The 27,507-nt window shown below is 38.3% G+C and overlaps 3 protein-coding genes and 2 long non-coding RNA genes across 5 annotated transcripts; all 5 read left to right on the forward strand.

Annotated features, from left to right (window-relative positions):
• The first annotated feature begins 86 nt into the window (after nt 1-86).
• On the forward strand, nt 87-1,666 carry LOC128007003 (heat shock protein beta-1-like). The gene is made up of 3 exons (XM_052592779.1): nt 87-897; nt 1,063-1,126; nt 1,290-1,666. The coding sequence occupies exons 1-3, from the start codon at nt 534-536 to the stop codon at nt 1,441-1,443; spliced, it is 582 nt and encodes a 193-aa protein (XP_052448739.1). The 5' UTR covers nt 87-533; the 3' UTR covers nt 1,444-1,666.
• Nucleotides 1,667-4,417: 2,751 nt separating this feature from the next.
• Nucleotides 4,418-6,705, forward strand: LOC128007035 (uncharacterized). Its single transcript, XR_008179156.1, has 4 exons — nt 4,418-5,337; nt 5,428-5,596; nt 5,874-6,027; nt 6,246-6,705. It is a non-coding gene; the product is annotated as an uncharacterized LOC128007035 (long non-coding RNA).
• A 4,654-nt stretch (nt 6,706-11,359) lies between these two features.
• LOC128007046 (uncharacterized) lies at nt 11,360-13,716 on the forward strand. The gene is made up of 4 exons (XR_008179158.1): nt 11,360-11,583; nt 12,293-12,492; nt 12,582-12,680; nt 12,974-13,716. It is a non-coding gene; the product is annotated as an uncharacterized LOC128007046 (long non-coding RNA).
• Nucleotides 13,717-15,835: 2,119 nt separating this feature from the next.
• On the forward strand, nt 15,836-17,368 carry LOC128014976 (myosin-13-like; the record flags this gene model as incomplete). Its single annotated transcript, XM_052598752.1, has 7 exons — nt 15,836-15,852; nt 16,171-16,282; nt 16,431-16,523; nt 16,663-16,726; nt 16,810-16,908; nt 17,012-17,115; nt 17,198-17,368. Coding segments are annotated over 7 exons (642 nt in total), but the record flags the coding sequence as incomplete, so codon positions are not given.
• Nucleotides 17,369-17,544: 176 nt separating this feature from the next.
• LOC128006987 (myosin-6) lies at nt 17,545-22,205 on the forward strand. Its single transcript, XM_052592778.1, has 3 exons — nt 17,545-17,760; nt 17,826-18,068; nt 18,154-22,205. The coding sequence occupies exons 1-3, from the start codon at nt 17,545-17,547 to the stop codon at nt 18,319-18,321; spliced, it is 627 nt and encodes a 208-aa protein (XP_052448738.1). The 3' UTR covers nt 18,322-22,205.
• The last annotated feature ends 5,302 nt before the right edge of the window (nt 22,206-27,507 follow it).

Below are 27,507 nucleotides of genomic sequence, written 5' to 3' on the forward strand. Positions count from 1 at the left end.
GTAAAATCCTAACAATGTTTAGTGCCATGCAATGAATCTTAGTTTATCTGGCTACAATGTTGTTTACAAGACTGAGGAATTCTCTAGAGCTGAGATAAAGGCTGAAAGTACATACTGTTGTACAACACAGTTGGTAACTATAGTGAAAGAAAGCGCTCCAAGATGTGACCAGACTACAGAGGCCATTAATGCAGTGACACTATTGCCAGTGTACCCATTGTCATGCGCCAAGAATTTGCCATTTCCCCTTCAGTTCTATTAATACAGAGAGGATGGCATCATTCAGTATTTGTCAGATTGTAACACAGGGGTGAAAGATTTGCCAAGTGTCTTTGTTGATGTTTGGGACTGGATAACTGGATAATTTGGGATAAAGGTTTAATAGAAAAGAACCGTATAAAAGAAGTGAGCAGCAGCTTTCTGTAGCGTTTCACAAGTTGGCTAATCGGATTTACTGTTGTTGTATCAGCATTGGGCATTGAAAATTTCCAAAACCTCCCGGGTGTTTTTCAATTTTAAAATTGTGTTTAAAGATGCCCCGTCCTTTATTTCAAAGAAATGGTTGCTGGGACCCTCTTCAGGAAAAGACACAAAACCTTTTCACCCAAAACACCGACCTCCCTTGTTTCCTCGAACCAGATGAGGTTAGCTGGATCGAATCGGCAAGGAAAAGACTGGGGATTTCAACCTGCCCAGGATCTATGCGTTTACCTCTCTTCAGCTCTTTGTGCATGGAGATTCCACCTAAATCATATACTGGATCAGAAGGACGGGTTTCTGAATCTGTGTGTGAACAAATAAAAGGTCAACAAAACTGGAAAGTGTGTCTTGATGTCAGTCCGTTTTCTCCAGAGGAGATAAACATCAAAACCAAGGAGGGATATTTGGAGATAACCGGTATGATGAACTTCATATGCCTGGCTTTATTCTGTGTTGAAGAATTTCTAATGCACTGTGTATATATGTAAATGTAACCAGCGTATGCAATGACATCACATCCTGCAGATCACATTTCTTAGAGACTTCAATGACATGTTCTTCAGTATCTGTTGTCTTTCACAGGTAATCATGAGGAAAGGCAGGAAAATCACAGGTTGATCTCAAGAAGCTTTACAAGAAAATACAAGTAAGGGAGTTTTTGGTTTGTTCTTTTATTTTCAGTTTGTGTTCTCATAGTAACTTATGTATTTAAAAAAGGGTTACATTTATAAATCTTGTATTAAAGCTGTACAGAATGTACAGTGTTATTCTATCATAACTCATTTAATTTCTCTTGTGTAATTCTTTAGGCTTCCAGCTGACTTAGACCTGAAACAGATCAACTCTATGCTGTCTCCAGATGGTATACTCTCAGTTGAGGCCCCTTTGCAAGGCTCTAATATCAGTATCCCTGGAGAGATTATCATCCCTATTCACATGATGGACAAACAGTTACCTGCATAATCAGATGAACTGTGCCTAACTGGTAACAAGTAACGTACAGTTCTAGTTAAGGGTTAGGCATAGCCCATTTGATTTAACATTTATGTGTTGAAAGTAATGAATGAGTTAACCTTTTGCTTTTGATAGCTAACATTAGAAGAGTTTGTAAATAGTGGCTTTGCATGAAAATATTTATCTTGTAATGAATTATTACCAAACATGACTGAAGATATAATATGCCAAATTGATGAGTTCTGCTGTTACTTTGGTTTAAATACCATTATGGAATTAACACAATTTGTGCTGTATAAGAACTCTGTATAAGATAACCACTCCTAAATGTAACTAGTTAGTACTTAAGAGAGATTTTATTTTACAGTAAACTCTTTCTCGGGCTAGAAAGAAAGAAAAAGGGCTTCATACTCGAGCTTGTGTCATGTCATGCCAGGACTATGCTTTTTGAATTTAAGAGGCTATTTTGGTACACCTGTTTTGAGAATGGTGTAAATAATATATAAAATAAAGTTATGTAAATGTAATGAACAAGAGACTCTGAACCGAAAATGTCTGGGAAAATCATTAAATCGTTAAAGAACTAAATCTGATCATGCAGCTGAGTAGCGCTTCAGGCCACATCCTCTAGATGGTGCTGGTATCTAAAGCTGTAGAGCTGACACCAGATTCTCAGTGCTTTTAACTTGAATAACGTCACACTACCGCACTGCTAGTTGGGCAGGTCCTGACGCAGTCCGTTATGAAACCCAAAGCCTTCCTTCTTTGGTTTCATTCTTGGGAAGTTTAGATGTATGGAGGCCGGTTTCTCCTCTCGCGTAGCCAGACCTTCAGCCAATGGTCCGTGGACGTGACGTCTGAAGCTGGGTCTAGGTTTCTCCTTACCTCCACAGTTTTACCTTGACTATTTTTGTATGTGTTCCACAGCTTTCATCACATTACTCGGGAGCAGTCATCAAATGACATGTCTCAGTTACACTAGGCTTGGTAAAAACAGCAATGTGTTGACAAATGCTCAGTATTTTTACCTGTTACCTTGATTTAGTTATAAGTTGACCAGATGATGTATTTTTTTTTTACTCAAAGATCTGTTTTGCTGAAGGATAATCAAGCATATATATATATATATATATATATATATATATATATATATATATATATATATATATATATATATATATATACTTGATTAGGGCCAAAAACAGCTTTATATCTGTCATTCCTTGCTGAGGTATTTTACACAATCAAATTACGGTGTGTTAAAGTGAAGTAATTAGTAACCTGACAGTGAATATTTCATTATTTAATGAGTCAGTTATGACTTAATGCATCATCAGTTGTATTTAACAGAGGTTGAGCCTATTAAAATTCGTATGATGATTGCGGTTAGTACATGGGAGATTAAATTAAGTGATGGAATTGTAGATATACACCATATAACACCAGGGCATGTAGAACCGGCACTTGGCACCATCATTTAACTTACTGAGTGCACACATGGTGGACATGCCAGAAATATGGCCCAGGGAGTCTCCAATTACATGACAAGTGTTAAGATATTCAGGAGGAAAGAGGGTGTTGAAATAGTGATAATGCCAGGGAGCTCTGCAGGGGCCACTCTCCACCGTCCGCGGAATGAGCAAGTGTAATGAGTGAATGAAGATTTATGGCATAAAAAAAGATTTGTTTGTCAACGTTCACAATTCAGTGTTACATGCACAATGAAAATATGTGAACATATCTGTTATTTGCATATAGGGCAATCAAGTTGGTGTTTTAGGTGTGTGTGCGTGAAGTTTCATTTATAGTATTCATCTTACATTTGTTCAGAAGATTAAAAAAATGCTTCTCAATAGTTGGCATGACATTGACTCTTAACGTTATCTGTAGAATATTACTCCCTGGACTGTAGCATATAAATGACCCTGAATTAATGTTGTTCTTGCCAAAGATTGTTTCTGTCAGTTTAAAAAAATATTGTATGGGGATTTTCCATGATATTCTTCAATGGAAATAAATAATACAGTTTCCTTTATAGCATTTGCAAAGTAAAGTTACCTTTTAATTTGGTTAACTAAGTTTCTGTGTCTCTTACTCACTTCCTACAGCCCTAAATTACTAAAAGCTATGCATGCTGAGAATGTGCAGGGCTCAGCGCTACATTCATTTGCCCTGCTATAAAAAAATCAGGCAAATGTTATGCTAGTGTTGATGTCAGTTCCTTAGTGAATGAGGCCATTCAAAAAAGTCAGTACTTAAGTCAAATTCTATGTATTTTCCATTATATAACAAATAAAAGTGGTAGGCCTATATAAAAAATATTTTGTGCATATTTTAAACAAAACATTTCACAAAGTGGTTTACAATGATTAAACAATACACTGTAATGAATTGCTGTAAAAATTACAGCATTATTTTACAGCCGAGGACTGTTTTTTAATAATACAGCATATTGCTGTAAACTGCAATGCATTCTGGGGTCACGTGTAGGTCTGACTCAAATTTACAGAATTTTGCTGTAAATTTCAAATCTTCGGAGCCGCATCGTCAACGGTCGAGGAGATTAACGTTAAAGACAAGAGGAGTGATTCACAACTGTGGTAAGTGACCTCAGTTTTTTATATTTCTTGTTTGGTAGTTTATAGTATATGAATGCATCTACATTCGCGGATTATATTGGTAACCCCAGATTCAAGCATCATCCGTCCGCGGGGCGCGAGGCAGAATTGCGAGGGGTTTCAGTAGCGCGGTCGCGGTAGGATTTCACACATCCCCCGGCGCTATAGCAGCCATGGACAGAAAATCTCTGGAATCCTTCGTTATGAATGACATGTTTCAGTGCTTATAGTTTATATTCACGGTAACTTCGTGTTTATCAGCACACTTCGTCGTGATTATTTTATGATGTAAAACAACTTTGCACATGCAGTCATTTGTTAACACGGGCGCCGAAATAAAACGCGTTTCTAAAGCCTCCCGGTCAGTCAGGGTCGCTCACGGAGGATGTGTGTGTCATATAAATTCTCAGTGGTGCTTTTCTAAGAGGTTAACGTAACCAGTGAGATGTAGATTTTTTTTGAGCATTTGCTAACTTCAGGTAACGTTAATGTGAAAACTTTAACAAATCTGTTTGATATAAAGTCTGCTTTGTATAGTTAGCCTAATTTATTACCTTAGGGCGACCAAATACGTTTTCCTTGAAATTATTAAATATGCTATTTATATATATGTGTCTATATTTATGTCGGCCGGCAAATCTTGTGTGTATTTTGGCACAGGGTGCACAAATGCTCCTTATCAGTGCGGTGACACTTGAACAAATGAACTGATCATGCGCGACACTGACCAATAAACAAACGAGTTGTTTTATTGCGTCTATGCCTTGAATCTTATCATCAGTTGTAGTGATGGGAAGTTCGGATCATTTTACCGAATCGGACTTTTGAGTCTCGTTCAGCAAAATGAACGAATCTTTTTTCGAGTCATTTCAAATGAACGAACAACCAGAAGGTTCAGGAAGAAAAAAACAAAGTGCTTGCAGTCTGTTTCACATTAGGAGGCATTTTGCTGCATAATCGATCCACCACAAACCATATGCAACTATGGAAGCTCAACTTCCATTAAATGGACTGAAAACGCTCAAGTAACGTTATAGGTCTCAAAACGCTTGCTCTGCGCCAGTGGATACACACCATAGACAGTAAAAGAAATATGTGCATGTCACAGACTGTCTGGGCATGCACTTCCGCGTTTCAGAGATCCGCCTTTTACTTTCCGTCAACATTACATTAATTAACGTTTAGAAAATTTATTTTTGACATTTGTGAATCAGTTCAGAATCGTCTGCTTATGCATTGCGATACATTTAAGAATCACATTTTTATCCCACCCCTACTAAATATAGTATGTAATGTAAATGTAAAAATCTGAAATACAAAAAAAAAAAAAAAATGGTATAGGTATTAATTACTATTGTGATATTGATTGTTTTAGGAGACACTTTGACAAGTGGGCACTGGATGCTGAGTATTGAAGGCGAGGTGGTGTGTGAGGGCACTCAGCCCAGTTTCCTGTCCGGCCTTGCCACTCTGTTTGCTGCTTATTACTAGTTTAATCTTGAGTATCAGGAGGAAGCAATGTGTACCTTGGAGTTCATTCAAAGGTAATGGTTGAATTCTAACAACTTCAGAACCAGCATTTTATAGATAAGTTATATCAGAACATTCCTTTTAATAATGTTATGTTATCAGTGTTATTTCTGTTGATGCCTTTAAAACAATGTGTCTTAACTCGAGAAGAGAATATATTTGTCTCCCTATTTAACACCAGCAAGCTATTGAGTTAAATGTTTTTTTTTTATTATTAGTGGACATCTCCAACTTTCTTGGAGGTCCTAAAACCGCTCTTAATTACATATTGTCTGTTTCATGACCCTTTAGGTGCTTTGTGGGCATAAATCCAGAGAGAGGATCCAAAGCCAAGGGAAAAGTGCCATCGAAATAAAAACAGGACAAGTGATACAGAAGAAAATGTGTGGCAGTCAACCCACATGTTGCCACTCTTCTGTGCAAATTCCAATGGAATTTCTGAAATGTAAGGATACACACACACCAAGATTGCGTCTTCCTTTTATTGTTCTCTATCTGCCTTTGACTGTACCTCTCATCCCTCTGTCTCTCTCTGACTGTACCTCTCATCCCTGTATCTGTCTCTGACTGTATCTGTCCTCCCCCTATTTGTTTCTGAAAGTATTATTATGTTTTGTAATATATCTAATGTATTGTCCTCTTTACTCTTTTCAATATTTCTAGTCACACTTTGAATCCTGGGATGGAACTTCATCTGGAGCATAATTGTTATTTGGTTGATTTTTATCTGTTTGATGGAAAGTTTGTATGACTTCTGCAAGTGCGCGGCTCCTTCCGGTCAGTCATGCATCACTTTTTTTTGTATGACTTGTTTGGCAATATTGGTCTATTCCTTAATGATGATAGCTATCTGAAAATGTCTTTGTGGTTTTTAAAGGATTAGTTCACCCAAAAATGAAAATTAAGTCAATAATTACTTATGTCGTTTCACACCCGTAAGATCTTCGTTCATCCTCACAACACATAATAAGATGTGGCTCAGTGAAGCGTGCATTTCTAGCAAGATCATTTCTTTTTTTCAATGCCCAGAAAGCCTCTAAAACATTTAAAACAATTCATGTGACTACAGTTGTTCAACCTAAATATTATAAAGCGACGAGAATACTTTTTTTGCCAACACCCCCCCCCCACCCCCATCTCCCAAAACAACGATTTTATTCAACTATATCTAGTGATGGGCGATCTCAAAACACTGCTTCATGAAGCTTAGAAGCTTTACGAATCTTTTGTTTCAAATCATTTGCTCAGAACGTGTATCAAACTGCAAAAGTCACACGAACCATTGAAATTTCAAAACACTTATGACGTAACGAAGCCTCATTTACTGAAATCATGTGACTTTGGCAGTTTGATATGCTCTGATTTGAACTGAAATATTAATAAAGCTTTGAAGCTTCATGAAGCAGTGTCATCCATCACGAGATACTGTTGAATAGTCATTATTTAGTTTTTTGGCACACAAAAAGTATTTTCATTGCTTCATTACACTAAGGTTGAACCACTGTAGTCACATAAACTGTTTTAAATATGTTTTTAGTACCTTTCTGGGCATTGGAAAGGGAAATGATCTTGCTAGCAATGTAGGCATCACTGGGCCATCAGGTTTTATAAAAAATATCTTAATGTGTGTTGTGAAGATGAACAAAGGTTTTAAGGGTGTGGAATGACATGAGGGTGAGAAATGACAGAATTTTCACTTTTGGGTGAACTGTTTTAATATGACCATGTTGGTCATGTTTCGGTTATAACGCAGTTTGAATATTTCTTTGTGTCAAGGTCCATGATGGCCAATATGTTCCAAGTAATAAAAAAGAAATCATGCCAAAATTTCATATCCATTTAAAAAAAAATGAAATAATTTTAAAATAAATAAAAATGAGTTCAAAATAATATACTTTTTATGTCATTTTTTTATGTAAATTTGAAAGTGATATATAACATTTTGACCTGTTTTTTTTTAGATTTTAAAAATGTTATTTTTTTATATTTTTTTGGTGAATTAAGTTATGCATTATATAACACTTTATGCAGTTAAAGTTAAGTCAGCAATAGGGAAAATATATTGTATGCTATCATTTTACATACTTTAAATAGCAAATACACATATGCTTTTTTTCAAAGAATTGCTTTGCACAGTAAACTACTTGAAAGTGTGCATTTGCTATTTAAATAATTGTTAAATGCCATATACAATGTATTAAAAATGCAGTATATAATATATTTTTTTGTAAAAATGCAGTATACAAAATATAAAAAAATTACTGTAAATTTTACAGTAAAATACTGGCAGCAGGGTTGCCAGCCAGTTACTGTAAATTTTACAGTAGTCTTACTGTAATTTAATTTACAGAATTTTACTGTAATTGAGAATACAGGAAAAATCTGTAAATTAAATTACAGTACGACTACTGTAAAATTTACAGTACCTGGCTGGCAACCCTGCTGCCAGTATTTTACTGTAAAATTTACAGTAATTTTTTAACAGTGTACATCTGCTATTAGATATGCTTATTTGTACATTATGTTTGTCAAATGTTAGCGGAACATTAATGTGATGAACTACACCTGTGGTTATATTTCTGTCATTTGAATGTTAGTTCTCCAACATTTTCTGTAAGTTAAAATAAATAAATAGTAGACCAACATTTGACACTACAATATAAATAACACTATCAACAACATATTAACATTAAGACATTACAAAATAATAAATATTAAGGCAATATATTTCCAAAACCTTTTCTCATCACAAATACTTAGTCAGAAAAAAACACACAATATCCAGTAAAGATGGCATATAGGCATAGTGATGACAAAGCCAAGCAGTTCTACATCTCCTTGACATTTAACATTAATAAGAACTAATCTTTGTGTGATTAAGCCCGTCCTGTTTTCAGTCTCACTGGTGTATCATAGTACATCTGTTGACATTCCATGCATCTTTTTAGGTAGTGTTGAATGTCAACAAAACTAATCAATTGCAAAGTAACATATATATAAATCTAAACTTTCATATATATCTAAACTTAACAGACAAACAATGAAACACAAGTAGGCCTACAGTATTTATGTTCCGGAAGAAAATGACATTTGCAGTAGTTCGTCTTTTCCATCTTCAGAATGATTGTCAGCACCGAGTGCTTCACCTGACCAATTCCTTTGACACACATTCATGCCATATTATACATGAGTTATCCTATGTTTAACTTCTGCTTGGCTGGCAGAACAAATCCAATATAAGGCGGTACATGCAAGCCCTGGCGACTGTTCAGGGGTCTCATTTATAAAAGTTGCATACGCACAAAATGGGCATAGAAATATCCGTACGCAATTTTCCACGCACATATCGTGATTTATAAAAAATATATATACGGACATTCTAGACCATGCATCGACCAACGATTTTAAACTCCGTTTTCATGTTGAAATATAATTTTACATCAAATATTCCACTCGCATTAAAGGAGATAAACACTGAAATTACACAGCCTAATTTTACAAACAAAATAATTACATAATTTTATTATCAATAAAGAGAATCTTCCTGTGATGTTTTAATGGCAGCGAGGGGTGCTAGTGCACAATAATTAATATTTCAACTAAATTACAGATCTGTTTTGAGAAAAACTTTAGCAAGAGCAATAATCCATGATGCGCACTTTATATCGATATTATGGCGGACACTGCTGGATTCATAAAGAAAGCTGGATTCGGTGGTCGAACGCTCCATTGTCTGGTTTGAATATGCTGTGCAATGAAAATTACTGTACAACCACCAGGGGTGAATCTACGGCTACCTGCTACCACAAAATTATCACAGAATAAAATATAAATGTAAGCAGAGTTACATCTGCTAGTTTCATGGCAAAAACACGTCTTTTAATAAACTGTGCACGCGCACGAAGTGTAGAACTGTCAAATTATTCTTATGAACCGGATCTTTTTTAATCAAAACTACAAAGTGCTGCCCAGTTCAGTAACGAATTGTTTTTACTTTTGTTCGTGAATCAGATAATTACTGCTTTTCAAGTAGCCTAACTCAGAAGTCCTCTCAGAAATCTAACCCTGTCTGGATATTTCTGAGATTCATAATTGTTTGGTGATCCGAATCTCCGACCGTTTGCTCCACTTTCATCATGGATATAAGCCGTAACAACAACAACAAGAAATCAATAAGAAGATGCCGATAATCACTAATCAGAATCTCTGCATCCTAAAAACGGAGAGAGGAGAGAGTTGGGCCAGTCATCTGGGGTTTTATACTTAGGCCTACACATACAGCATAATTACAGTACAGTTCCTGTAAATTAGATAATGGAAATTTCACTATTCTATGTGTACAGTAAACTGTAGCAGTTTGTACACCTTCAAGCCTGTTGCAGTCAAATTTTATTTGTAACCATTTTTTATGCATTTTTGCAGAACTGAGAAATGACTGCCTAGCAATATAGCTAGTCTTGTGTCAGGAGACCAATAAACTGCTACTGTATAATGAAATTTGGCCAGATGTGCAGGATGCTAAGTTTACAATTTAAAAAAAAAAAAATATATATATTTTTTTTTATATATATAAATATTTTACTGCTCTGTATTGTGGTGCATGTCAAGTTAATTGCTGAATTTTTACATCTGTTTATGTAATTTAATTTATGAATGCTGTAATAGACTGTATACTGTTATGTATGCCGCTTACAAACAAAATCTTTACTTGTCACACAATTTTTGAAAGCTGACATTCAAACAGCAGAAGCACACACCAAATCTGCAAAACCATACACTAATTCTCGGCCTTTGACTCAGTTTTCAATTTCATAAAACACTTTTTCCGGAACATAACACACAATTCTTCTAATTAATATTCTGGCAGATTGTGTTTGCAATTGTTTGCCTTTGAGATATTTTTGATATTTTGAATGCAGTGCATCATTTAGCAAGAGATGTAAGGCATTTTGTTCTTGGATTTGTGTGACGTTTTGAAAAAAAGAGGCAAAGTTTTAAAAATGTAAGCAGTTGAAAAAAACAAAACAAAGAAAAACTAATAACTAGGTTGAAAAGTTTGAAAGACAAATTTATGCTAGCTTGTCTTAAAGCCTTGTAAAGTAAAAAGTAAATGGAATCGTATCAGACAATACACTGCAATAAATATAGGCCTATCCACTAAAATAGCTAAAGTATGTTCATCTTATCAGCAAAACTGCAAAATTTTAATTTTATTTGAATTGTGTAAAACAATTGGAATGCTATTTGGCATGTGCAAAGGAATGTGATCAACTAAAATATATCTGTTTTTATGGATGTATTCATATATTTATTATAAAACATAACAAGGATACTTGCACAAATGGCATTATAGTCTATATCTCATATTTCCTTAATGTCTCGGTGTTAAACTTGGTGTCACCTGCATGGGAATTTGCATGGAAATGATATGCAGATGAGGTTATGCATAGCAAAACTAAGCGTTGTAAGCTCCATATGGTGATTTCAGGGAGGAGTTGAGGTGGAGATGCACGTATGCACAGTCTTCCCCTGGCTGAAAATTATAAAGAGGTTTTTTTTTGTGCAGGTTCTGGCGTAGAACGTCTGGTTTTATAAAGCTGATTTTGTGCATACAAATGAATGAAATCTACGGAGAGTTTTATAAATGACAATGAGAACTCTAATTTCTTCATGCATTACTGATCGTCATTGGTTGGTGCAAATACACTTACAATAGATTATGATTAGATGAAAATGGAGAAACAGATGACTAAAACAGATGACTAAAACAGAAACAGATTCAGCAGGGGTTCAGATAAAAAATCGGCAGCTGGCAGCAGGAAGTGGCTGCCATTGACAGCCGGAAGGCAGTAACTGACAGCCGGAAGGCAGTAACTGGCAGCCGGATGGTAGGCGGGACCTGCCATTCGGTGGGAGCCAATCAGTATCGACCAACGTGGGCGCAACCAATCAGATATAACTGCACCCAAACGCTTCAGTAATGGTTGCGATTGATCAAACGGTAAGTTCAGAAATTGGTCATCGGAGTAATTAATGTTTTTTGCGTTGTAAGTTTGATTTTAATTGTTATCTTGGTGAACGACTTGTTAGACTTGGTGCCTACTTTGGTTTAATTGTTCATTGAAATCTAATTAGTGGTAGCAACGTTGTTTGTGTACCTTGTTAGGGGCCTACCATTAACCTCAAATTACGTTTGACGTACCATTAAATATTAACGTTTGTTAGCGTGTTAACAGTCTATTGAATAATATAAAAGAATGTTGTTTGACTGGAATGATAGAAGATAAATTTGCAACACTAACCATATATTTTTGCATGTTAAGTCTTTCAGGAGATTGTGTGATATACATTAACTTAAGAGTTCTTTTTTTGCACTATTGAGGTGTGTTTTCTCTAATACTATGCATGTGCAGAACTGTTCTATGTACCAGCTGAAGTTGTAAGCATGTGAATTTTTTTTTTTTTTTTTTTTTTTAATTCTCTATACAAAATATAATGGACCGGTTCATAATTCCTTATAACTTTTAGGTCTAGTTTCACAGACAGGGCTTGGATTAAGCCAGGATTAGGCTGTAGTTAAATTTAGAACATTGAAGTAGCTTTTGTAAACATGCATTTAGAAAAAAAAAAAACATTACTGATGTGCATCTTGAGACAAAACCATGGCACTGACACCTTTTTTTTTTTTTTTTTTTTGTAATACCCAATAGTTGCCAGATGCTGTCCTGTTGGAAATTCTTCTTTACGTGATCCTGGAGGAGGGGTGATGCTACATTACTAAGTCCGTCTTTGGTTTGTTCCAAATTCAGAAGTCTGTTGTACTGTATACAGACTCCTTTCGAAAGGGGGCACAATCCAGCTGGCTTGACGGAGTATCTTCTTCTACATATTTGATTAGAGGTTTAAAAAGGTGCCATAACATTACATTTCTCAGTTGCCATGTCTGAATGTTTATCTTTGTAATAATGCTGTTTTCATGCTCCTCATCTCAATATACAGGTGGAACAAAATGGAGAACGAGTCTAAGCCATGTCAGGAATTCAACAAAATGTACACCCTGCAGACACTGGGACAAGGTTTACAACAACTGCTTACCAGGTGTGCAAATTATGCATGAAAATGTAATCACTGCTTTGTACATGATGACAAGATTCAATGGGAATAATCATTAATATGGCTGTGCATGCATGTCTACTGTTAATAAAGCAATTTAGGTATTAAAGTCACCATTTTCTTATGAATAATAAAATGCAGCAGCTAGAGTTCTTCCTAGAATCAGGAAGTATGACCGGATTAGCCCAGTTCTGTAAACCCTTTACTGGCTCCCTATCAAACATCGTATAGATATTAACATCTTCAATTATATTAATCTGTTTCTTTCTTATTCGAAGGTCACTGCAGTCACCCGGATCGAGTACGTATTCAGACCAGATGGTGGATCGCACCTAGAAAGGACCTCTACAGCCCTGAAAGACAGCGGAGACCAGGACAACTAGAGCCCCAGATACAGATCCCCTGTAAAGACCTTGTTTTTTCTCCATTTTGTCACCGGTGGAGTTTTGGTTCCTTGTCGCCTCTGGCTTGCTTCGTTGTGGTCACTTCATTTACAGTGATATCATTGACATGATTGCAAATGATTCCACAGATACTATTTAAACTGAACCGAGCTGAAGGATGACATCACTGAATTGAATGATAAACTGACTACAAACTGAGTTTACTAATGTCCTTCTGCATTATTGACTGACACTATTTTCCTATTTAATACTGTAAAGTTGCTTTGCTTTGATCTGTATTATTAAAAGCACTATATAAACAAACGATGCTTGACTTGACCATGTTGCAAGAGGAAAATGAGGAGAGATGCGCATCCACCCTGGGTTTTACAGTGATTGGTGCAAGATGCTGGAGAAGTAACTCTGTATACCTCATCAGTTCTGATCTAAGAGTCTTGAAAATACCTCCGGATTGTTGTTAGTGATTCTGATTGATATTTTAGTCTGCTTGCTTACTGGATATATTTTATACGGTTTACATTGTAAAGCACTGACTTTGACAACTTACTAACCCAGTTACAAATTTTAACAGCTACTTTATACTATATATATATAGTTGTTTCTTGAAATACTACAAATATAACCGCAAATTATGATTTTAAATAAAGGTCTCTGAGACTTCTCTCTTTTCAGTCATTTGTGTATATAGCCTATAATAAATATACAACATGCACCCAGTAAGTGCCACTCTCGTATATAAATATAAATTGTTTTATTTCACACAAACAATGATACATGCATGCATAAACATTCAGCTGGAAATGAACGTTTAGCAAAGTGATCTTATTTCTTTGTTTATATTTGATCAATATTTTAAACCAAATAATATACAATACTGACCTTTATACTTATTTAAAAAAGTATTAAACATAATCATAAGTGTATTTAATTATTTATTTGTCTTGTTTCCGCCGGCAGCCTCCTCCAATTTCCGGGTATTAGCGATAGCTGCCATCCGGTTTTATTGGCAACCACTTCCTGCTGCCAGTGACAGCCACTTCCTGCTGACAGCTGCCGATTTTTCGCTGAACCCCCTCTCAACAGATTTACATTCAAGTTTCTTTTTTATTATTACTTAATGTGAGATATGAAAAGAGATATCACATAAATGTATGGTACGATTACTTTGCTAATGAAGTGGAGATCAAACTGGAAACATGAATTTTAAATCTATCACAGGGGTGCTGGAAAAACGTCACTAGTGGGAAGGAAAAGAGATAAACAAAATTTATGTTGGTAATAATAACAACAACAACAACAACCATTTTTCATTTCTAATTCATGGATCATTTATTATTTGTTTGTCAAGTAGTAGTGCAGTTAAATTTGCATACATATTTCGACATTGCCATTAAATGGTATATGGATATTAATGACAATATGGATTGTGTGTTTTATCTTACCTTCTACCCCCCACCCACCACATCCCCAAAAACTATAATAAAATGTGTATAGTAATGTGTTTTCCTGTAAATAAATAAATAAGATCGTCTCTTCATTGCAGTGAGCCGCCACCATGAGCCAAGGCTGCCGTTTTCCTTCGTAAGCCTGAGAAGGAGAGAATCGAGGCTCAGAACAAACCATTTGATGCCAAGACTGCCTGCTATGTGGTTGATGATAAAAAACTGTACGTCAAGGGAACCATCAAGAGCAAAGACGGTGCCAAAGTCACTGTTATTGTGAATGACACTAAGGAGGTGGATTTTTTTACATTCCACGAAATCATTTACATATTTAATTTGAAAAAAAATTCTGGTCTATCAAATATCTAATGGATCAAATTTATAGGATAGAGTCAGCCTGATCTCACAATCAAAACGTACATATTTAGACGTAAATTAAAACTGTCCAATACGTATGTGCCTTTACGTATTTACAGTGTCATTAACGTATTATCTGGACGTAATTATAGGTTCGATACGTATCGAAATTTACGTAAAAACAACCTCAAATACGTACAGATGGAACGTGTTCTCTGACCAGTCAGTTATCCATAGAAATTTGCTCATGAAGCTGCTTTTCAATGCGTATTGGATTAAATTTTTTTTTTTTATAAAAAGTAGTTTAAATGATAATGAGTTCCAGTCGCAGTCCTCTCTGGAGTAATAGTTTTTATAGGGTACAGAGCAGAATTTAATTTATTAATCCGTGAAATTATGAATCTGTCTTCTCTCCGTCAAGGCACACTGGCTCCAAAGAGTATAGAAGTTACTTCTATACTCTTTGCTGGCGCAGTACTGATTTCAAATGTCTATCAACTGAAACACGACATGTCGCAATCTGTGACGAATTATGTGAAAACCAATGAGAGTTCGTTATCAGGGCCGTAAACCATGTCGTAACGTTCCTGTGGCGCAGGCGCACTGGCGAATCATAACGATCGCGGGCTTTGACTGTGACGGACGCTGTTGCTTAGAATGAAGATGAAGATCGATTGATATGGATATGTTCCTTGCAAACATCTGGATTCTAAAGATATGGAGTACAGCAAACATATAAAATGGATGTGATTTGTAATTTTATGCTGTGCTTTTGAGTATCTATGGTTTGCAGCATGCACAGAAATGTTATTTCCTATTAAGTAGATGAGAAACTACTTTCAATAAAAACATTTATTGATATGACAATTAAATACAACAGATTTGAATAATTAAAGCCACATTCATATAAATTCACACTTTACGTTTGATTACGTTTTTTTTAGCTGCTAACACGTAAGTATATGTACGTTTTACTGCTATAAATACGTTTAAATAGTACGTTTTTATGTGCATGAAAACGTAAGTAAATGTACGTGTGGTAGAACCACATTTAACGTAAAAATACGCACGTATTCTCATAAGATCAGAGTTGCTAAGGAGGAGGATGTCACCTCACATCTTCTCTGAAATAAAACAATTGCTGAAACATTATTACCTTTGGATTTACAGTATCTAGCCTACTATTAGAGATTTTGAGAACAGTTCTATTTTGCTCTGGTGTAACTTCTGTGTGTCTTATTATCTTCTGTCTTCTCATCTTTAATAAACCAGTGGAGAATCTGGTGCTGGAAAGACTGTGAACACCAAACGTGTCATCCAGTACTTTGCCACAGTTGCAGTTCAGGGTGATAAGAAGAAAGAGCAGACTCCCGGCAAAATGCAGGTATGAGATACAAAACAAATATATTATGCTGAAAGATTGTGAATTACAGTCATCTCGCACAATACATGATATGTGAGTTTGAGAAATGCCTGTAAACAGTGTTTAGACATAAAACAGAAAATTAATAACAATCTTTCAAACATCACAGGGCTCTCTTGAAGACCAGATTATTGCTGCCAACCCTCTGCTCGAGGCTTATGGTAATGCCAAGACTGTGAGAAATGACAACTCCTCTCGTTTTGTAAGTTCACCACTTTATATTTACATACAGTACAGTTGGACAATTTTGTTTAACAAAAATTCTATACAGTTTTTTATGAACTGTTTTAAAAGCTGGCTTTTGCACACTAGGAACTCAAAAGTTATTTTGTTTCTAACAGGGTAAATTCATCAGAATTCACTTCAGTACATCAGAAAAACTGGCTAGTGCTGACATTGAGACATGTAGGTGGACATGATTTCATTTACCCATCCTGCACGTTTGTCTTTGTCACTCTTCAGATGATTGTGACCTATTCTCTCAACAGATCTGCTGGAGAAGTCTAAAGTGACATTCCAGCTTCCAGATGAGAGAGGCTACCACATCTTCTACCAGATGATGACCAACCACAAGCCTGAGCTGATTGGTAGATGCACATAATGCATTCAGTGTATCAATGCTTGATAATAATTATTGTGAAATACTTAAAAACAACAACAATAATAGTAAATGCTCTGTGTGTTTTACAGAAGTGACGCTCATCACCACCAACCCCTATGACTTCCCCATGTGCAGTCAGGGTCAGATCACAGTGGCAAGCATTGATGATAAAGAGGAGCTGATGGCTACTGATGTGAGTCAATGCTGTGTGAATATGAACATATTCTATATAAATATAACTGATCAATGAGCTTATTCTTCTCTGTAATTTCCAGTCTGCTATTGACATTCTGGGCTTCAGTAATGAGGAGAAGATGGGCATCTACAAATTCACTGGAGCTGTGTCCTATCATGGTAACATGAAGTTCAAGCAGAAGCAGCGTGAGGAGCAGGCTGAACCTGATGGCACAGAGGGTGAGACTAAATAATACCAATGTTTGTCATCATGCAAAAACGAACATCAAAAAATTCCCTCCTGTTTTTTTTTTTTATATATACATATGTATGACATTTAAAGTGAAGGAAGTATTGTTTTGACCTAAATAAAACTAAGTGGCTTAAGAAAAAAAATAAAATAATCAGTTATTCAATTTAAACCATCCAATACAACATCCGCTCATTCATGAATGTCAAACACTGGCCATGGATGAAAGTTTACTACAAGATTAAGCCTCTGCTGAAGAGTGCTGAGACTGAGAAGGAGCTGGCAACCATGAAAGAGGACTTTACAAAATGCAAAGAAAATCTTGCCAAGGCTGAAGCCAAAAAGAAGGAGCTTGAAGAGAAGATGGTGGCACTGCTGCAAGAGAAAAATGATCTGCAGCTGCAAGTGGCTTCTGTGAGTTTTCCTAATTGAATTAACTGAATTTTGGGTCCATTAAAAATAGCAATGTGGTTTCTCAGGAAGCTGAGAATCTCTCAGATGCTGAGGAAAGGTGTGAGGGTCTGATCAAGAGCAAAATCCAGCTGGAAGCTAAGCTCAAAGAGACAACTGAGAGACTGGAGGATGAAGAAGAAATCAATGCTGAACTGACAGCCAAGAAGAGAAAACTTGAGGATGAGTGCTCTGAGCTAAAGAAAGACATTGATGACCTGGAGCTGACCTTGGCTAAAGTGGAAAAGGAGAAACACGTCACTGAGAATAAGGTTGGATTTAATATCTATTTTATATGTTTATATATAATATTCATTGTTGGAAAAAATAAGCTCATTTGAAACAAAAATCCCTCAGGTCAAGAACTTGACTGAAGAAATGGCATCTCAGGATAAGAGCATTGCCAAACTTACAAAAGAGAAGAAAGCTCTCCAAGAAGCACATCAGCAGACCCTGGATGATCTTCAGGCAGAAGAGGACAAAGTCAACACCCTGACCAAATCCAAGACAAAACTTGGTTTTTGATGTACCTTGGAGAGGTATATCCAAGTTCTAGAACAACATATGCTCCCATCCAGACATTGTCTCTTTCAGGGAAGGGCTTGCATTTTCCAACATGACAATGCCAGGCCACATACTGCATCAATTACAACATCATGGCTGCGTAGAAGAAGGATCTGGATACTGAAATGGCCAGCCTGCAGTCCAGATCTTTCACCCATAGAAAACATTTGGTGCATCATAAAGAGGAAGATGCGACGAAGAAGAAATAAGACAGTTGAGCAACTAGAAGCCTGTATTAGACAAGAATGGGACAACATTCCTATTCCTAAACTTGAGAAACTCGTCTCCTCAGTCCCCAGACGTTGGCAAGGCAAGGCAAGGCAAGTTTATTTATATAGCACATTTCGTACATAATGGTAATTCAAAGTGCTTTACATAAAAGAAAGTAAAAATAGTAACAAAAATAAAACAAGCCATTTTTAAATGATTTAGTTACTGATTTGTTACTGATTTGACATGACTACTGAAACTAAGGTCTGTCTCCAGAATCACACCAAGATTCCTGACTTGATTTTTAGTTGTTTGACCCCTAGAGTCAAGGTATGCATTCACCTTGAACACTTCATCTTTGTGTCCAAATGCAATGACTTCAGTTTTTTCCTTATTTAACTGAAGATAGTTCTGGCACATCCAACTATTAATTTCATCAATGCATTGGCAGAGGGAGTCAATGGGGCTGTAGTCATTTGGAGATAAGGCTAGGTAAATCTGGGTATCATCAGCATAGCTGTGATAGGCAATTTGGTTCTTTCTCATTATTTGACTTAGTGGAAGCATATAAAGCCAAAAAAGAGCGGCGCAAGAATTGAACCTTGTGGGACTTCGCATGTCACGGACGTCCACTTAGACTTATGCTCTCCTATACTCACATAATAGCCTCTCCCTTCTAAGTATGATCTGAACCATTTGAGTACCATCCCAGAAACCCCGACCCAGTTTTCCAGTCTCTTTAGTAGTATGTTATGATCGACAGTGTAAAACGCAATTCACTGTCACAATTTAAGCGAATATCATTTATTATCTTAATGAGTGCTGTCTCTGTGCTGTGATGCGGTCGGAAACCAAATTGAAAATTGTCCAGGTATCCATTTGAGTTTAAGTATTTGTTTAGCTGATTAAAAATGACCTTTTCTATAATTTTGCCTATAAAAGGAAGATTAGATATTGGTCTAAAATTGCTCAAAATTGTGTTATCAAGATTGGTCTTCTTCAGGAGGGGCTTAACAACTGCAGTTTTTAGGGAGTTTGGAAATGTCCCAGAAAGAAGTGAGGCATTCACCACTTCTAAGAGATCTGCTTTTTAGCAGTCAAGCACACTTTTGAAAAAAGATGTGGGAAGTGTGTCAAGTCAACAGGTTGACGATTTTAGTTGCTGCACTATGTCTTCCAGAATTTTGCTGTCAATTGTTTCAAAAATAGACATACTGTAGTATCTTTTTGATATTGTGGCCGAATCTGTCTGACCTCTGCATTACTTTATGTGCTACTCGCCTTCCTGATATTGATGAACTTCTCAGAAAAGAAAGAAGCAAACTCATTGCATTTGCTGTCTGAGAGCATTTCACTGGGAATCTGACTTTGGGGGTTTGTCAGTCTCTCAACAGTGGCAAAAAGAGTACGAGTGTTATTTAAGTTACTGTTTATAAGGTTTGAGAAGAAATTCTGTCTAGCTGTGGCTAGTTTCACATTAAAAGCATGAAGGCTATCTTTACAGATGCTATAGTGAATTTCAAATTTCGTATTTCTCCACATCCGCTTGGCTTTTCTGCATTGTCTTTTCATAGTCTGAACTGCTGTTGATCTTCTCCAAACTGATTTCTGTCTGTTTGTTTTCTTACTGACTCTTATTGGTGCAATATCATCAATAACATTTCTTAAAGAGCCAGTAAGATGAAAATTCTAAGCTTCCTATCACTGTTTATAAGTCCTGTACATTAGGTTTAAATCCATCCAAGGTTAAAAAACATTGTCATTTTGCCAAAATATAATTTTAAAATAACCTCAATTCTCAGAGATCCCCAAACGGTTCGCGCGAAGCTGTTCAAAAGATTCAGTTTCCTTAAACCCCACCTTTCGGTAGCATATTGTGTTCTGATTGGTCAACTGACATAGTCAGGTTTGATTGGTTGTTTCGCACACACCTCCACGGTAAACTATGCGTTAGCATCTGTTTGGGGTGAATTATGTCTTATTCCTCTCATCTCGAAGCAAACAGTAAAATAAAAAAAACTTGAACAGTCTCGCTGCTTTTTCTTCTGTGTGGGTGTATTCAAGCCGCGCGCTTCAGTTTGAATCTGAATAGCGCGGGGGCGTGGTCACATATAACGAAGGGAGACATGAAAAACAGACATAGCGTTGTTTTCATATGTATTACTTTATCACAGAATATCTGTTTGGCAGCACTTGTTTAGTTTTAAAGTAGACATGTCAAGCTTTCTATAGATATCTCTCTCATGTCTCTTCGTTGAGTATTCACAGAGTTACACTTCATTTTAATGACGTGTTTGTACATGACGATCAGCGCAGACAGGCTGCAGACAGCACACATACTGATAAGACGCTCGGGAGAAAACAGACACATAACTTCATAATCATACTTCGCGTTATGATTCGGAGATGCTCGTTGTTCTAAATAAATTTGGTAATGAACCCTCTTTTATGGCCAAAAATCCCGCTGTACTCACCGAGATTAGAAAAGCAGTCATCAGTGAAATGTTGTGAACAGAACAAAAGGGATTTGTTGTACTGCTCTGGTATTGTGGTAAAAATAAATTTTAGCCATTGGTTCTTCTGATTTTCATTCTTTGGCAGTGAAAATAAAACAAACTTGCCTTTACAATTAAAAACACACTGTCTCCTCGACATGATGATATCACACCAACCAGAGCGTCTGTGCGTGGGGGGTGGGGCAGTTCAGAGTTCCGTTTCTCCCAAGATGGTAGGCGGAGATTATTATGCAAAGTGTTCCTAGTGACGTACATAGAGATGAGCAAAAGATTTTACATCCATAACGACTCGTTTCAGCGATTCAGAGTCGACTCCTTACTTTAGAAGCCAATAACTTTATAAATCGTGTACTTTTTGGTTTAATTACTTTGCACATTGTTTACACTGATGGACAGCTACATCATACACTGTAATACAGGTAATTTTTTATTTCCCATCTGTGTGGCTCTTTAACTTTTGAGTTGAAGGAATCAAGGAGAATATCAACAGAGTCTGCAGAAATGCTTGGTGTTAAAGATATAGCCTCCATAAATAGTACACTTGTGTTCTCGTTTATGCATCTCCTTCTGACAGAGACAGATCTAGATTCAGAAGTAGCAGAGATCAATACATCAAAGAAAATACAGAAGTGATCAGGTAGTGCTATGTCCTTAGTAACAATGGATGAAATGTTTAGACCCCTACTGATGATTAGATCCAGAGTGTGTCCACCTTTGTGTGTGGGTCCATGCACATGCTGAATCAGGTCAAAAGTGTTTAGAACCGTTATCATTTCTTTTGTAGTTTTGTTTTCTGCATTATCTATGTGAATATTAAAATCCCCTGCAATTGCAAAAAAACTCTGTAAATAATAATAAACAGAATGTGTGGAGCACCTTTCAGCACAATCCCTAGATATTCGAAAGACAAGTACTGACCAAATGACACTTGCTTGCATTGATAGACATCTTTAAATAGAGCAGCTACACCCCCACCTCTCCTAACAGTCCTGTAAACTAGGGCTGCACGATTATGACAAAAATCATAATTGCCGATCATTCCTTTGAAATTGTAATTGCAATTATTAATTACGATTATTACAATTTACATTGATTGATGTTTTAAGTAGCTTTATACCATGTTTAAAGCAACTTCATGCCATATTTGTATATAAAAATAAAAAAAAAACAAGCTGAAAACACTCTTCCTGAAAAACTTTTATTGCTTTTCTACATTGGTTTGGTTTCTTTAAAAAAAAAAAAAGTGCAAATATGCAATAGTATGCATGGTATTATACTAAAACTAAAATTAAAACAATAGAAAACGTCTCCGGTTACTATCGTAACTTCGGTTCCCTGAGAGGCGGGAACGAGACATTACGTCAGCTAAGACGTATATGGGAACTCTTCCCTTCTCCACTTTCACTGAAATCTTATTGGCTACTGACGCAACTGTGAATGACCGTAAGTGCTTGTGGACCGAAGACCACGCCCTCGGCGGAACTCGAGTTACAGCCAAAACTGTAGCGGCCGCAATGTAGCAGACCCAGATGGCACACTGAAGAAGCCGCCGCCATCAGTCCCAGAAGCCTCTGAAATTCCCTCAGTGCAAACGACCTGCCCAGTCAGAAACAGCGCAGAGTCGATGAAATGCTCTAGAGAGAGATGGGCTTGTATCGCCATCGAGTCCAAACATATTCCCAGATATGTTACAGTCCGACTCGTAAAAACACGCTCTTCTGCATATTCACACGCAATCCCAGCGTATCCAAACGGCGAAGCATTGTTTCCACGTGACTGATAGCACATCTCTTGAGTGGGCTAAAATCAGCCAATCGTCCAGATAATTCAACATGCGCATTCCGCTCGATCTGAGGGGAAATTTCGCTCTATCGCTCTCTCTCGAGCAGACTGAGAACTTCCTGTCGCAGAACAGGACGGTTTTGGGGCAAAGTCAGTGACGGGACCACGCCATTGAAGCGGGGAGGTCTGCGTTTGAATTGGAGAGAATATCCGTCGTGAATTATTCCCAGTATCCACGGTGAAACGCCCGGGATAGCCCTCTTACCGTCCATGAGATGACACGGCGGACGCGTTACCTCTACAGCCACTGATGGCTTATTTTAATTAGGGCCCCACCCCCGCGAGGCTGGAAGCACTGGCGGGAGGGCGGGCGCGTCGCGAAATGGTGTGACATTCTTGCGCCATCATGAGGCCATTATAATCATGGACTGTGGCTCTGCGCTGTTTGAGACAGGGCGAGTGACACAACGTTGGGTACAAGAATTTGTATATATGCTTCTTTAGTACAATTTTTACTCACAAAAACATCATTTAAACACATATAGCAATCGTCACCCATAGTGATGTGGGGGACATGATGCATGCGTCTTTGTGGTGTTGGCACTCTCGCTCCTTCGCGAGGCCATTATAATAATAGGTTGTGGCTCTGCACTGTTCTGAGACAGGGCGAGTGACACAGAGATGAGTGTAAGAGGAAGTAAAGCTCTTTAGTTGATTGTAACATGCTTTTATTGTGGAACTCACACAAACAGCATTCAAACAGACATATAGCAATCGTCGCCCGAAGAAACATGGGGGACATGATGCATCTGAACATTGAGGGTGACACCGAACATTGAGGGTGACACCGTGTTCATGTGGTGTTGGCACTCTCGCGAGGCCAGTATAATCATGGGTTGTGGCTCTGCACTGTTCTGAGACAGGGCGAGTGACACAGTGATGAGTGTAAGAGGCAGTAAAGTTCTTTCGCTGATTGTATACCTGTTTTTATTGTGGAACTCACACAAACAGCATTCAAACAGACATAGCAATCGTCGCCCGAAGAAACATGGGGGACATGATGCATCTGAACATTGAGGGTGACACCGTGCTTATGTGGTGTTGGCACTCTCGCGAGGCCAGTATAATCAAGGGTTGTAGCTCTGCACTGATCTGAGACAGGGCGAGTGACACAGAGATGAGTGTAAGAGGCAGTAAAGCTTTTTCGCTGATTGTATACCTGCTTTTATTGTGGAACTCACACAAACAGCATTCAAACAGACATAGCAATCGTCGCCCGAAGGAAATGGGGGACATGATGCATATGAACATGGCGCTTGGGGGCGGGGCCTCCCGCTCACTCACTCTTTCACCGTCAGGGAGACGGCTCGTAGGGCGCGCTGGCTCTCTCGCGGCGCGGGGTCCTCAACTGACCCTGACGTTACCTTCCAGGCTCTTACCACTGCTGGTTTCGGCAGAAACGAGCGTCCGGTTCAGAGCGGGGTGCCACTGCGGGTTATTTTAGCTGGTTTCAGAGCCTGGCCCGGTGCATAAGAATCCCGCAGAAGAAGACTGGGGTGAGCGACGGGGTATCACATGGCTCATACTTTGGCGCGCTTTCTGCGTCTCTGAGAATAGCTCCATGACGTCACCAAAGAGGCCGGAGGGAGCAACTGGAACGTTTAGGAGCGGCCTACGGTCCGCGTCTTTCAGGACAGCTAGGGTAAGCCATAGGTGCCTGTAAAGATGACCATGAGCTCCGTGAAACAGCTGAGCAGAGCGCTTAATAGCAATCAGCGCGAGATCAGTTGCCGCGTGCAGATCCTGATGACGTCAGCGCTACTGTGCCGCCATTTGCCTGAAACACCTTGAGTATTGCCCTGGCAAAGAGCAGAAGCTGCACTCGCTCTTTCTAGACTGTGGTCCGGACCAAAAGCAGAGGGAGACGAGCACAGGTGTGTGGTAACAGTCTCCTAGACGGGGGGGGAGGGTTTCCGTCCCGTCCACGTGCGTGATATGGCCTTCGTAGCAGAGTGGGTGCGCGCCGATTGGGGTGCAGCCCACGATTTCACCACGAGCTCTTGCATGCCTAAATGCCATCTGGTAGCAGCTCGACTGGAGGAGCCACGAGTCTAGTTACCTATCACAGGCTCGTCATGTGCGTTGCAAGCGAGACTCAGCTCCGTGACGACCTTTCCGAAGACCCTGACGAGCTTCTCCTGGAGGTCTCAGGGCCCTCTTGGTCGGGGCGGTCCCACTGAGAGGCCCAAACCTTTTTCAACGTCAAAGCGACATGGAGTCGTTTTCCTCGCCAGCTCCGAAGAGGACGAAGTTCGCGGAAGCTATAGTCCACCACGCCGACGTCAAACTCGTCTTCGGGCGGGGGAGGGCCCACCAGCGGCTCGCTGGCGGCAGTGGGCCTCATTCCCGCCGTCCTCCGAGCCACTCTGGCTCTGAGGGCGCGCACTGGCAGCTCGGTACAGTGGGCGCAAGTGTTGTCCGTGTGAGAATCCCATAGCAGGTCACACAGAACTGGTGAAGGTCCGAATCTAGCATTAGCAGCCATCGGATGCGGAGAGGAAAAACAGGGTGAGTAGTCCTCTATTGCAACTTCCACGATGACTTAGATAAGACTTCTAGCGTGAAGAAAGAGATTCTGACGTAATTTTCGCGCCCATGCATTTTATACTGCACGCTTACCCGCCAGTATTTGCATGCTTCGCGTCAATTGGCCAGCTGTCCCCAGCTGGCGTTAGCCAATAAGATTTCAGTGAAAGTGGAGAAGGGAAGAGTTCCCATATACGTCTTAGCTGACGTAATGTTGAGTTACCGCCTCGAGAGGGAACTCAAGATAACCTGTAGAAAGAAAAAAACTGAGTTTGCCATATGAAGTGTTTTGGCCTAGAACACAAGACATAAAAACACTTAAAGGTTTCAGGAATGTACGACATCAAGTTAGACTTTTAAAGATTTTTGGCTAGGAACACAAGCCTGTCCACACTTTCAGGCTTTAGGGATGCACGCAAACAATTCACAATGTTTCCTCCAGTGCTGAATACTCTTTCCGAGGGAGAGCTTGTGGCAGGAATGCACAAATACTTTTGTGCCAACTTGGATAGTGCTGGGAATTGTTTTGCATGTTCCTTCCACCAGGCCAAAGGATCCTCCTCACTATCAACAGCAGCAGATAGAAAATAAGACTGTAGCTCTGCAGTAATGGCCATGTCTTGGAGATTGAGAGATGGCGATGCTGGCCTCTGGTCCTCATCTACTTTAAAGAAGCTGCCTAGTGTTTTTTTGGTCTTCTTTAGTGTTGGAGCATTTTGGTCATCTGCTTCCTCTCTAACAGTCACCGATGGTTGAGGCTTTTAAATAAACAAAGGCAAAAATTTTGTTTAATTCATAAAATATAATGTCATGTACTAGTATAGTAAGGACTATTTAGTAATTTTAAATTAATACTGAGAATGGCCCAAACAAAATATACATGGCACACACAACCTATGATAATTACCTTGACTGTAGTAGATATTGATGCCATTTCAGCTCTCAAACGAGTCTTGACAGCTTCAACTCTGTTCTCATTGACGTACTTGAGCTTGAATCTGGGATCAGTTGCAGAAGCCATGTCAAGCAATTCTTGAGTCAGTGGATCCATCATACTTATTATTCAGGTAGTCCAGGACCTTTTTCTTGATGCATTTTGACAGTTCTGTTTCTCCCTCTTTCTCTGCCAAGATTTTATTGTTGAACAAATGAAGAACAGGCTTCACATATGACACACTTACATATTGCTCTCCTGAAAGAGCATCCGTGAATTCAGCAAGTGGAGAAAGGGAGTTGTTGACCGCCTCAAGGACCTCTACATCCTGCCATGTGGGGACAAGGTGTCTGGCTTTTCTGTCCGCGGAGAGAACAAAAGAAATGGCACTCTGTTGTTCCAATACCCTGGCGATCATTGCTTGTTTTGAGCCCCATCTTGTCGGACACTCTTGAGCTTGTGTTGAAGTAACTTGAGCTCTTTCTGGGCCTCGGACAACTCCCTCCTTCATCTCCAGCTATAGGAGAAGCACCCTACCACCTTTTTGCAGACATTTAGTGCACGGTCAATCCGTCCATCTTTCAAAGAATGTTCTAAACACACACACACACACACACACACACACACACACACAAACAGTTTACTAATGCTATACATTTTAATTACAATTAAACAGACACAATTTCATATATATATATATATATATATATATATATATATATATATATATATATATATATATATATATATATACTGTATTAATATAATGTTATAAATATAGATAAGTGAACTATAACAATAGCCTATATATATATAAAACACTGAAGTTGTTGCATGCTAAACTGTTCAATCACTGAATGCATTATAATCCAGGAATGAATAAAAAAAAAACCTGGTCTACATATTATTAGCCAAGTACATATGATATTGCAATGAAATAAATATGGAATTATGTGTACATTTTTAGCTAAATGAATATTAATAGCAGGCTACTAATCCCCAATTGCTAGGTGCAGCCTGTGTCCAAAACACTGACGTCTGCTCCACTTATTGATAGCAATAGCGTTCACTATATTTGCTGCGTTGTCTGTTGTGACACAGACTTGTTGCTCCTCCTTT

The sequence above is a fragment of the Carassius gibelio genome, chromosome A5, assembly GCF_023724105.1.
Source record: "Carassius gibelio isolate Cgi1373 ecotype wild population from Czech Republic chromosome A5, carGib1.2-hapl.c, whole genome shotgun sequence".
In the NCBI taxonomy this organism is placed as follows: Eukaryota; Metazoa; Chordata; class Actinopteri; order Cypriniformes; family Cyprinidae; genus Carassius; species Carassius gibelio.